General features: G+C 38.4%; 1 protein-coding gene across 3 annotated transcripts in view; it reads right to left on the bottom strand.

The window, feature by feature from the left end:
- The window catches only part of LOC127653970 (anoctamin-1-like), a 78288-nt gene that overhangs the window by 14315 nt on the left and 50339 nt on the right, over positions 1 to 13634 (bottom strand). For all 3 annotated transcript variants that reach the window (XM_052140871.1, XM_052140881.1, XM_052140863.1), the window contains exons 13-15: positions 12735 to 12817; positions 7751 to 7819; positions 1744 to 1818 (exon numbers count right to left, since the gene is read on the bottom strand). In XM_052140871.1, the coding sequence (XP_051996831.1) occupies positions 1744 to 1818; positions 7751 to 7819; positions 12735 to 12817 (227 nt within the window). The remainder of the gene's footprint in view (positions 1 to 1743; positions 1819 to 7750; positions 7820 to 12734; positions 12818 to 13634) is intronic.

A 13634-nucleotide genomic window follows, 5' to 3' on the forward strand; every position in this document is an offset into this window, starting at 1 on the left:
ATAATGTAGTTTTAATTGTATTTATTATTATTTAAATTATTTATATATATATTTATATATATATATATATATATATATATATATATATATATATATATATATATATATATATATACCGTAATTTCGGACTATTGAGCGCACCTGAATATAAGCCGCACCCACTGATTTTTAAATAAAATATTATTTTGAACATAAATAAGCCGCACCTGTCTATAAGCCGCAGGTGCCTACCGGTACATTGAAACAAATGAACTTTACTAGGCTTTAACGAAACACGGCATGTATCAAAAATAAATAGGCTTTAACGAAACACGGTGTGGCAGCGGGGGCGTGGTCAAGCGCCCGTCCGGGAGAGAAAGCGGTAAGGGCGCTTACACCTGAGCTAAATTATGTCTAACACCGGTGTCTAATTTCAGTAAGCATGGGGAGAGCGGCATAAAAGGCAGCAGCCACAGAGCTGAGAAAGTGACACACGTCAGTCTAGTGTTGGCGCATAGAAGAATTGAGAAACTTTATAAAATTGATTAAACATTGCTGTGGCCATTAAAAGCCTTACCTGGAACGTCAAGTGCCCTGCTGAAAACTGTCACACTGGTGCCCGTGTGACAGTTTTCCCAAGAAGGACACGTGAAGCAGGGCACTTGAAATTAGACACCGGTGTTAGACATAATTTAGCGCAGGTGTAAGCGCCCTTACAGCTTTTCTCTCCCGGACGGGCGCTTGACCACGCCCCCGCTGCCACACACGGCTTGTAATAAAACATTTGCAGTAAACAGTAGCCTACCAAGTCATTGGTCACTATCTTCCTCGTCCTGTGCACTGAAACCACTGAAGTCATCTCCTTCGGTGTCGGAGTTGAATAGCCTCAGATTTAGTTGTCTTTTTGCACTGAGTCAATTCCTCACGCTGCTGTTTCCAACGTCTTATCATCGACTCATTAAGACCAAGCTCCCGTGCAGCAGCTCTATTTCCTTTTCAACAGCCAGATCAATCGCCTTCAACTTGAAAGCAGCATCATATGCGTTTCTCCATGTCTTTGCCATGGTGAGGGTGACAAAATGACTACCGTAATCAGAATGATGGGAAGTTTGAGCGCGCTCGATTTAATCTAAACTGTAAACAAAAAAAGTTGTTTTGACCTTAACCCGTTCGGCAATTTCATTGGTCTAATGAAAGCTTCACGCCGCCAAAAAACTGAGCACGTCACAGAATGTTTTTTTTTTTTTAATAAAATTTGAAAGCGGGAAAAATCCATATATTAGCCGCGTCATTGTATAAGCCGCGAGGTTCAAGGCGTGGGAAAAAAGTTGCGGCTTATAGTCCGGAAATTACGGTATATATATATATATATATATATATATATATATTAGTAATAGTATTTAATAATTTAATAATTGGAATAAACATTTAGGTCTAGCCAAATAGTACTGTTCATTATCCTAACTGTAGGAGTTCAGAAGCAAATTGGCACATTAATATAGAACATGCAGTAGCATGTGTGTTTATAGTCCTCTAACAATGGCTTTTGATCCCATCACAATTTAGAGTCACAAATGTGTAAAACTTGTAGTGAAAAAAATCATTTAGTGTATCTAAACTGTGAAACAAAGAGTTAAAATGGCCTTTATTTATTGTGATATTCAAAAACTATGCAGAGTATTAAACCATGATAGACCTAATCCATGACATATAGAATGTATACATTATACATGATAGAATATTTGTGAATTTACCAGGTCTTACCAGAAAAATCATCATGATGATAATGGTCATATATGCTGGCATTCTGTCAGTGCATGTCAGCTTCTCTTTTCCTGGCTAGAATAAACATGAATTGGCAAATGTGAGAACATGAATTATAATCCAGACACACCCTAACACATACGTTTTCTAATTGATCAAAAAGCAGAAGCTTTGTTGACCTCAGTTGTGAAGGCACAGGCCTCCAGGATCCCTCTGTGAGGCTTTGGCCTCAGAAGGGACAGACAGGGTCAAGCCAAGCGAGCAAATACAAGCCCTTGGACATGGCTCACAGCTGTGCAATCACATCATATTTCAGTATACTGCAACTGGGTCAACATTTACGGAGCGTAATACCCAGAAATCCAGGCTACATTATGATTGCTGTCCTGGCATGTAAAGTCAACAAGCAAAATTCATGCAACAAATCAGCTTTGCCTTTGCATTGCAAATAAAGGCTTAGTATCGCATAGCCAGATTTTACTTTCAGGATAAAATCTGGTCCACCTTGAAGCTTTAAGGAATATTTTGGGTTCAATGCAAGTTAAGATCAATCGACAGCATTTGTGGCATAATGTCGATTACCAAAAAAAATATTTTCAACTCGTAACCCAGAATATTCCTTTAAGGTTAATATTGCAAATATTCTCTATTGACGAACTCAATTGCAAAATGGATTGCTGTCGACAGTAGGATTTGTTCAGTGATATGGGAATTAAACAAACAATATTTTGACTTCTAAAGCCACTTTTTGGATTGTCTTAATTCTTTATTCATCTGCCACAATAATGCAATATATTTCAATCTAAATATCTGATTAATTATTTGAATAATTATTTATTCGTTATAATGAATCGTCTTTATTTGGGAGCCTTTCTCAGCAAATATTGATATATGTGATTAATTGTGATTATAATTTGCATGTCATGTAATTAATTTGATTAATTAAAACATTTTAACAATTGACAGCCCTTGTTAAAACATTATCAGAATCTTTTCATGACTTGTTTCCCCCATTCCTTATTTTCCATCAGGGTTATTTAAATTCCTTCTTAAATGAGTCCTAAGCCATGAACCAAACCAACCAGCTCCAAAGTGAATCACAACATTACAAACTTTGATTTGAAGTGAAAAAGTAGTTGAAAATCGGACAAAAAGACAAAAGGTACAAGACTGTCCTTTAAGTCTTTATTGAGGGAATGAACTAATAAAAAATACAAAAGGCAACTAATAAAAAAGACAAAAGGCAACTAATAAAAAAGACAAAAGACAAAAGGTACAAGACTGTCCTTTAAGTCTTTATTGAGGGAATGAACTAATACCCCAAGCATTGCGAATTACATGATTATAACAAATTATTTCTAAAGTATAGAGACAATAAAGATGGTGTGTATTTTATTGCACAGTATTTAGATATTAGAAAATATATAAATTAACTTTATTGTGCAGGAAGCAGGGGCGGATCCACCGGGGTAGCATGGGGTGGCAAATGCCCCCCTAAGAAAAAGCACTGCCACACCATCTGCCACCGCAACATAAGTATGTATCAATTATAAATGTAAGTATATTATCATTGATTTTGACATTGTGTAGGGGTTTATTCATATCGAACTGTTTATTCATATCGAACTGCCAATAACAGCATCGACCAATCACGTACCTACTACTGCAGTGCAGCCAATCACAGCATCAGCCAATCACGTACCTACTATTGGTCTGTGCAACACAGCCAATCACAGCATCGACCAATCACGTACCTACTATTGCAGTGCAGCCAATCACAGCATCAACCAATCACGTACCTACTATTGGTCTGTGCAACACAGCCAATCACAGCATCGACCAATCACGTACCTACTATTGCAGTGCAGCCAATCACAGCATCAACCAATCACGTACCTACTATTGGTCTGTGCAACACAGCCAATCACAGCATCGACCAATCACGTACCTACTATTGCAGTGCAGCCAATCACAGCATCAACCAATCACGTACCATCTATTGCAGCGCAGCCAATCATAGCATCAACCAATCACGTACCTACTAATGCAGCGCAGCCAATCACAGCATCAACCAATCACGTACCTACTATTGCAGCGCAGCCAATCACAGCATCAACCAATCACGTACCTACTATTGCAGCGCAGCCAATCACAGCATCAACCAATCACGTACCTACTATTGCAGCACAGCCAATCACAGCATCAACCAATCACGTACCTACTATTGGTCTGTGCAACACAGCCAATCACAGCATCGACCAATCACGTATCTACTATTGCAGCGCAGCCAATCATACCATCAACCAATCACGTACCTACTATTGGTCTGTGCAACACAGCCAATCACAGCATCGACCAATCACGTACCTACTAATGCAGCGCAGCCAATCACAGCATCAACCAATCATGTACCATCTATTGCAGCGCAGCCAATCACAGCATCAACCAATCACGTACCTACTATTGGTCTGTGCAACACAGCCAATCACAGCATCGACCAATCACGTACCTACTATTGCAGTGCAGCCAATCACAGCATCAACCAATCACGTACCTACTAATGCAGCGCAGCCAATCACAGCATCAACCAATCATGTACCATCTATTGCAGCGCAGCCAATCACAGCATCAACCAATCACATACCTACTATTGGTCTGTGCAACACAGCCAATCACGTACCTACTAATGCAGCGCAGCCAATCACAGCATCAACCAATCACGTACCATCTATTGCAGCGCAGCCAATCACAGCATCAACCAATCACGTACCTACTAATGCAGCGCAGCCAATCACAGCATCAACCAATCACGTACCTACTATTGCAGCGCAGCCAATCATACCATCAACCAATCACGTACCTACTATTGGTCTGTGCAACACAGCCAATCACAGCATCGACCAATCACGTACCTACTAATGCAGCGCAGCCAATCACAGCATCAACCAATCACGGACCTACTATTGGTCTGTGCAACACAGCCAATCACAGAATCAACCAATCACGTACCTACTATTGCAGCACAGCCAATCACAGCATCGACCAATCACATACCTACTATTGCAGCGCAGCCAATCACAGAATCAACCAATCACGCACCTACTATTGCAGCGCAGCCAATCACAGAATCAACCAATCACGGACCTACTATTGCAGCGCAGCCAATCACAGCATCAACCAATCACGGACCTACTATTGGTCTGTGCAACACAGCCAATCACAGAATCAACCAATCACGTACCTACTATTGGTCTGTGCAACACAGCCAATCACAGAATCAACCAATCACGTACCTACTATTGCAGCGCAGCAATCACATCATCAACCAATCACGGGTTCACGTGGGTTGATGAGCTTATTTCCTCAACAACAATGACCACAATGACAAATACGTAGAAAAACGTTGTTCCCAAGTATTCACTGAAAGATTATTAGATACACTGCTGTCAGTTTTGGGTTGAGATGGGTGAGACGTGTCCTTACCACTTTTTTAAATAGCTGTTGTCAGGTACGTGTATAATCCAGATGAAACATCTCCAGTTCTTGAGTGAGTGCTTTGACTGGCGATCCGGCGCTGGAATGTGTTATTATGAATGTAATGATAAATGTTTGTTGCAGCTGTTATAGGTGTCATTTAATGTCAGCAGTTTTTCAGCAGCTTGCGCTCTTTTCTGTGTCCCCCATTGTGTTGGCCTTCTCGGCCAAATTGTTTGTTTGTATGTAGTGTGTGAGTGTGTGTGTTGTCTTTTTCTCTTTCTCTCCCTCTCTCTTAATCAATCTCAGGTGTGGGGTAACCAGGTGAGCTGACTGTTGATGTGGCGCACCGGTGCGCAGTGCATTTCCTCCCTATATAAATGTGTTTCATTGCTGGGTTGTGCGACGGGATACATTTGTTTGTGCGCTGCATCATCTCGTTCAAGGGCGCTAAGGTGTATATAGATTTTTTTTTTTTTCCGGGTTTCTGCTTCTGGTGCGGAGAGTTTGTAGTTGTTGCGGTCTGAATTTTGGAGATTGCTGTTTTGTCATTTACAGAACTGTCAATAAATTTGTCTGTGTTTCTGCTGCTCTCGTCTATTTTATTTTTAAACATTTAATTTAGAAACACACATCCACTGATGTACAGATGCAATCTTGTTTAACTAAAATAAAAAGTTATATTTGGGCAAATTAGAATCCAAAACCTCTAAAAACTAAAGGCAAAAAGTTACCATTAGATCAATCATTCGTGTTCTTAATCAAAGTGCTGATCTACGTATTCATCTACCGACTAACAAAATCCCAAGACTGATAGAGGCAGATGTATAAATGAAATTACCAAATTATGTAAAATATTTGAGTGCTTGAAGCGGTCATTAAGAATGACTGTTGATCAAAACAAGTAACTTAAAAAATATTTTACTGTGCATAACATAATTAATATTCATGAGTTTTGCAGTACAGTATATCTTTATTTAGACCTAATGTTGTGTTAATCTTCACATTTAGATGGATTATTCCAGCTGTTACAAAGGTGATAGGCTTTCAGGACTTTATTAGTAGAATATCACGGGATATGCACTCTCCATACATGGGTGCACTTAACAAAGGTAGTGAAGTTTAGTCCAGATTGATGATTCTATATGTGAAGCTACGGAACATTTAGAATTTATTGACATGTTTAATAGACAATGTCTTGGTGCTCTGGAGATATACATTTTGCTACTTAATTTTTATTATGCAAAAAAAAAATCATTTTATAATAATAATAATAATATATATATATTAATATTGAGGTGGTTTGGGCATCTGGTAAGGATGCCCCCTGGCTGCCTCCCTAGGGTGGTGTTTCAGGCATGTCCAGCTGGGAGGAGGCCTCAGGGAAGACCCAGGATTAGGTGGAGAGATTACATCTCCACACTGGCCTGGGAACGCCTCGGGGTCCCCCAGTCAGAGCTGGTTAATGTGGCTCGGGATAGGGAAGTTTGGGGCCCCTGCTGGAGCAGCTGCCCCCGCGACCCGACTTCAGATAAGCAGTTGAAGATGGATAGATATTAATGTTGGCAAATCAGTATCAAAATAATTACTATGTGTTGTTCCTGTGGAAATGCAGTTGTATCGCAAATAATGTACATTTGTACTTTGATAATGACTCCAATTAATGAACTAGTACTTGTTGCAATGAAGCTTGGTACCTTAATCCATAAGAACTAAGCATGGGTGCTTGCTTTGGTGTTGCCACCCCTCATAGTTTGCATGCCACCCCATAAAAATTATTCTAGATCCGCCCCTGGTAGGAAGACCCAGTTGTGTCATTCGCAGTGATCATAGAAGTGGGCGGTCACTGCAAAGCTCTTTTGGTTCGCTTTGTTGGCCGCAATTCTCTAATTGGTGGAGCGTTTCTCTTTAGGATCATAGGTAGTGTAGCTCTTCACCAGGAACTCTGATGTTAAACACAATTTCTAAAAATGATGTTGAAATAATGCAGACCGATGGCCTTGACAGAAGATTAACAATCTCAGAGTTCAAGGTAGGTCTGTATTTAAACGTTTATAATTTAGCATTAAAAATGTATTAGCCTATGGAAAAAATGAATGGGGTTTTTACGTCCGGAATCAGACTGTTGCGCTCTATGTAATAAAGCCAATCAACTTTTTTTTTGAGCTTGCAATTTTAAGAAAGCTCTCGCCATTTTTATGCGGGACATGCAGCAGATGCAGGGCCTCCCAAACCACCACAAAATCAGACCATTAGATTAGTACTGGTGAAATACTTCACACAAGCAAGAATGTGATAGATGTTTAAAGACGACTTTGAAGATAATAGAATTTGTTAGTAAGAAAATGCAAAGATTAGGAAGGAAATAAATTCTATTAATAATGTCAAATGAACGGATACCAAACCTTATGCTTCCCCTATAAAAACAGGACAATAAAAACAAAAAACAGTTTCATTAAATGGCACTGAAATAGTACAAATCGTAGCTCTTGCCATTTTTGAGTGCAACATGCCATTTAAGGATGAGACCCACCTGTGTGGACAGCACTTTCTTCCTGGCCTTCTTCAAGACACGAAACTCGTACTCTGCTCTGGGATGACTCTGAGAAAGATATAGAAAATGATTCACAATGCATGACAAATTCAAACTCACTCTTTAAAAAAAAACTCACCAGTTAAAAAGTGAAATACAGCCGAAGCAGCCGTGTGCATGGTCAGTGAACGGAAACAGAAATTCTGGTAATAGCAACACATTGACACATTCAGTGGAAGTATAATCCTTAAAACCAAAAGCTCTCAGCGCCACAATAAATAAATAAATAAACAAATAAAATACAAATAAATAAACATTCCTTTCACATTCAGCAGTTTCAAGTTTAATTTTCTTTCCTCCTGCTTATTTTATCCACCCAAACAGTGGCAAGCGTGGAAAGATCAAATATGACTGCCAAAAGGAAAGTGAGCAGCTTTTGACCTGTAAGGCCGGAGGAGAGAACACGAGTCTCTCGCTACGTTCACACAGCAGCAGAACATGGTTGTCTGTCCTGTTTTAGACTGCTAATTATGTTTGGTTTGGGAAAAAAACAACAACCACCATTTAACAACCATGTAGTTCTATATTTAAGTGTAGGATGTGTTAGTATTGTGGCAACGTTTCTCAGTGCAATGGAAATGTTAATAGGGGACCTAATAGAGGCTAATTGTCACCCTATACCCTGAATCAGGGCTAGACTGGTTATCTGGCATACCGGTAATTTTTCCGGTGGGCCGACGCACTTTGGGGCCGATTAGGGACGGAATGGCCATTGGTAGAACCGAGCGGGCCAGTGGATCGGCTGCAAAACGTGCCGAATGGGCTGCGATAAGCAAAAATGGGCCGTCGTGTTATGCAGAACGGACCACAAAAAGGTGCCACGATATGCAGAAAAGGACAGTGAACATAACACCACCCTCAACATTTGGGCAAGTTGCCATGTAAAATCTCAGGCCAATTTCTCTTCCCTGTCCAGCTCTGCGCTGAATGCACTGAATGCATAAATGTATAGGCTATTGATTATTTTCAGCATTATTGCCCAGGAAAACTTTGTCTTTCCATGACAACATGCCCCAATGACTTGCAACTTACAAACCATCAAACTATTATTTTTGCCAACAAATACTGTAATTGATCAATTGTATAAATGTACAGAATTTAATACACACGTGACAACCTGCTCCAGTAAAAATGAGATAACTTGCCCCGACTTCACTTTCATGAGATATAACACAGTTTAACCTTCCGGTAAAAATTTGCCTTCATAATATAGTTGACTCTTGTCTGAATGTCTGCCGTTTTGGTTTGATTATGTTTACTTGTTCATCCAACAGCAATTAATGTTTTAATTTTTATAATTGTCATAATTCACAAATATGATTCAAATTTTAGAGGGTTTTGAACTTGGTGATTGAAACCAACATACAAAACTTCTGAGTTGTACTAGCTTGTTTTAATTATTGGGGGGTTAGCCTGCCCCTCCCCCCAAATACTTGGACTTTTGACTTAAGACTAGGGGTGTGACGATTTATCGTAGCACGATAGATCACGGCTCAAAAATGTGATGATGCACACCGTGGATATGGGGTGTTTTCGTTTAATTTAATTGGCATTTTTTAATTATTATTTTAGCATCTGTTCTATGCAATAACGTGGGACGTCCTAAGCCTACGTAACGCAGGCACACAAATGGAAATCGCTTCATTGCACACAAGGAGCTATAAAATACGATTACACACTAGCAGCCACAGGTGTTGTACGATGAGTTCGGCTAAACCTGCGGAAACTGAAACTGAAACCAGCAGCGGGAGAGAGACGCGCCTTTTCTGTGCGAGGGATCTAATGTCCTTTAGAAGCGCAAGAGTGATCTGCTCTGACACAAGTGTGCTGCACAAGCCCTCAAAAGTGAAGCCAAATCGTCTCGATCGCCCCCCGGTGACTGGTCCTAGTATAGGTCATAAACCCCTCCTCCCCATGTTATTCAACGGGACGTGAGACCAACTAAACAATGAAATTACACTTCACATATCTTTTTTCTAAAGATAGTTTCTGTCATTTACTGTAGTTTCCATCACGTTGATGTAATTTCAAGTGTTTGTTTTCAAAATAAGTTTGTTTTTAGTTATTTGATGCTATAAAAACGGTGCTCTGACATCATGATTGACAGCTGTGATTGACAGGTTCTCTGAGCGAAGTAGTCACTGAAGCACCAACTGACTTTTTTTCGGGATCTTCGGAGGACTGAGGAGATTGGAGCTTTAAATTTAATATCTAAATTTCTCTAATTAATTATTTCACACCGTCATAAGTCAAAAGTCAAAAGTGCAGGGGCGTGTGCTTGCGATTTATTCAGCGAGAGTGAGGGCGGGGCCTTGATTTCGCGGCTTTACTTCCTGCTCACTACTGCGCAGGTCTGGTCCCGAAATCGCAACTGCGCAGACTCAAGTCCCAAGATGTCAGCGCCATATCGGGACATTGGCGGCGTCAGTTCTCACCAATGGAAAAGAGCGAAGGGGCGTCGTCCATCTTTTTTTACAGTCTATGCTCTGACATTACATGAGAGAAAATGAAGGTTACAGAGGTTTAATGATAATATGAATCTAGTGTATACAGTAGATTATATATATGCAGAATATTATGAATAATAATGTCAAATGTTATGTCTTTTTATTATTATTATTATTATTATTATTTAAATGCATAAGCATGCACTTCCATTAAATATGTATTTATATGTAATCAGAGACAATATTATTTGGGACAAATACGATTTTAATCTAAAATATTTTAAATGTATGTAATCAGTGACAGTGTGTAAACAGTGTGTAAACATAATTATTCATTTTTCAGTTAGCAGAATTATTAGGCAGTATTTCCATTTGGTGTCACCATTGCCCTGTTCTGGGCAGATTTGTAGTCCCATTACATCTCTGATAAATCATTTAGCACTTTTAAGAACAGTGCTTTTAGATACATTTTAGGAACTGTTGGTAACACTTTTTATGAAGCCTATATTTATAATGTGTTGTTAAGGCATTATAATGCATTTGTAATATCTCAAAATATGTTACAACTTTAACCACAATAATAATACATTATAATACTTACCTATTCATAGTTATAGCTTAGAGTATAATGCATTATAACACAAGCAACATCCAATTTTATCTGCAGAATTATAATGAATTATATATTTGTAATATATATAATAGGTATGCTTTAAGTAAAGTGTCCAAAGCAATGTCTTATGACCATTTAAAAACATATTATGGATGTTTATAAGACATTACGAGTTATGCTGGGAGTTATATACATTACACATGCACAAAATACAAAATAACACACATTGAATGTAAATTTTGAGATATTACGAAAACCACTTGTAAAGCTAAAAGTTGTAACGTGGCCAATCTTAAAAAAAAGACAACATAAATAAATATCTAACTGATTCTATACTGGACTCTTTTCGATAACATTTGATGTTTGTTCATCTTAGTTGGAGACTTATTTTACAAATAACTTCCATTGTATAAGTTTGACTTGTAATGTATTTTACAAGTTTATGTTATGGCTGTTTATAATACGATATTGCTTTTGAAAATTAAAGCAGGCAAAAACCCACTTTTGACTGTTTACACTATGCTGCTTTTGCATGACAGCACTTATAAGATTCACTTCATTAGCCTTTGCTGTGTTAAAATTGGATGTTGGTTGTTTAATAAATAGTGCAATATACTCTACGAATAGGGAAAGACTTATAATGTCTTATAACTGCAGTTATAATTATTTATGAGAAGTTATAACTTATTATAAGGTGTATTACGAGACATTATGAATGCAGTATAATGCATGTATAACGCCTTTACAATGCAAAATAAATATGGGCTTCATAGAAGTGTTATCGAACTGTTTTGCACATGTCATTAAAGTAATAACAACAAAAAATTTTTCCATCTAAACATTTCTTGATTAAGGCTTAGTACGTGAACCGTACTGAACCGTCAGATGAGTGAATCGTTACATTCCTACTTTAAAGAATATAGTTACTGTGATTATGCCCATGTGACCACTAGCCCCGGTCTCTGCTATATAATTACAAAAATATATTAAGTAAATAAAATAGACCAAGATAGCTAGATCACCATGCATTTTCGCTGTACGGAAAACAGCAACCTTGATATTTTGTTAATAACTCTTTAGTGTTCCACGGGACAAGTTTCAAATGACATGACAGCGTGTACTGTAGCTAATAACTAAAGTTTCAGTTTAAAGCAAATGATGTGTAGAAGATGCGACTTGACTCAGTTGTGTAATAAAAGTTTCCGGTATTATGGAAGTCGCTTTCGTCACCCTCACTACGGTTGCAAGAGTTGCTGCAATCACGGGACAGAGAAAGGGCTTATTCCCTTATACAGACTGTAATTCGATTTCCTCCTGTAAGTTGTTGTGTGAACGGTACCATTTAAGAGTCACACCTGTTAGGAACTACGGTTGTCATTCCCAAACACTGACTGTGTGAACGCAGCCTCCCGGACCTCCACAAAAACAGACCAAAAGATAGAGGAGTGCTGGTGGAGTACTGTACACAAGCAAGAATGTGACAGATGTTTGAAGACGAATTTAAAGATAATATGAAGAATTTGTTAGTACTAAAATGCAACTGTAAGGTTAGGAAGGAAATAAATCCGGTTAATATTGTTGAAATGAACCAATTCCAAACCTTTTGCTTCTCCTATACAAAAACAGGAAAAAAACAAACAAACAGTGTAAAACACAGTTCGATTTAATTCCACTGAATCAATAATAATAAAAAAAAGGCAACATCTTCAAAAGACACACTCAAGCCTCAGGATTAAGTCAATACAAATAAAATAATGGTGCACGCCTACAAAACACACATGCACCCACATCACTATCTTATCAACATGGGCATCCATGTCTTACTGTTGACAGTTTCCTTGATCAACATGGGTGTGGGACTAACCTCTCCGTCTTCGAAGCCGGTCAGATCCCAAACGTAATTGAGTCTCATCTGTCTTCTCTTCCAGTGCTCCATGAACATGGTGGCTGTGTGAATCAGAGCAGAAAACTTCATCAACAAACCAATATTTATACATAATGATCGGTTCAGCCCTGCTCAGGGTGGTTTAACAATGAACATAAATACAATTGACATAAGCAGTTTCTCAAAGGCTTGTTCAAATAATGAGATCAACAATGCAGATGAAGAAAACACTCTGAAAATTATGGTTCTTATTTGGTGAAGCATCTTAAGCTCAGAAAAGATATCTTTGCTTATCTGGAACTATTCTTCTTGAGGTGGCTGTATGAGTCTGCATTGAAAATGTGAGCGATTCAAAATCTAATTTAAACCAGGAAGTAAAACATTGTGCCATAATTGAATACAAAATATGTACGATTCTGCACTGCTTCCAGGTCATTGTTCAAATTAGCATGTTGGCTTCTGTTGAAGCACAAAAAATGCTTTTAGGAATGTTTTCAAACCACGCTGGATAACATCATGGATCATCAGGTTTTGCACAAACTTGTGGAGTCCAGGCCAGCTTGAGTGCAACGTTAAGGCAGAATGGGGACTTGGCGAAAGAGAAGACATTCTGAAATGCTAATTTTCCAAATCAACTTTTCATTAAAATTATGCTGATAATATAATTTGTAATGAAAAAAAAAATGATGAAATTAGAAAAATGCAAAATAGATGCATTTTTACAGGCTAACTTTTAACTAACATACTAACCCCACTGTAGATGGTTTCCTAAAGAATCATGGAACTTATAAAGGTTCTCCAAATGCATCAGGCTCTAAAATGTCTTTATTTTTAACCCTCCTGTTATGTTCGGGTAATTTGTGACCCGTTTATAAACAG

This window comes from Xyrauchen texanus, chromosome 2 (assembly GCF_025860055.1).
Source record: "Xyrauchen texanus isolate HMW12.3.18 chromosome 2, RBS_HiC_50CHRs, whole genome shotgun sequence".
Lineage (NCBI taxonomy): Eukaryota > Metazoa > Chordata > Actinopteri > Cypriniformes > Catostomidae > Xyrauchen > Xyrauchen texanus.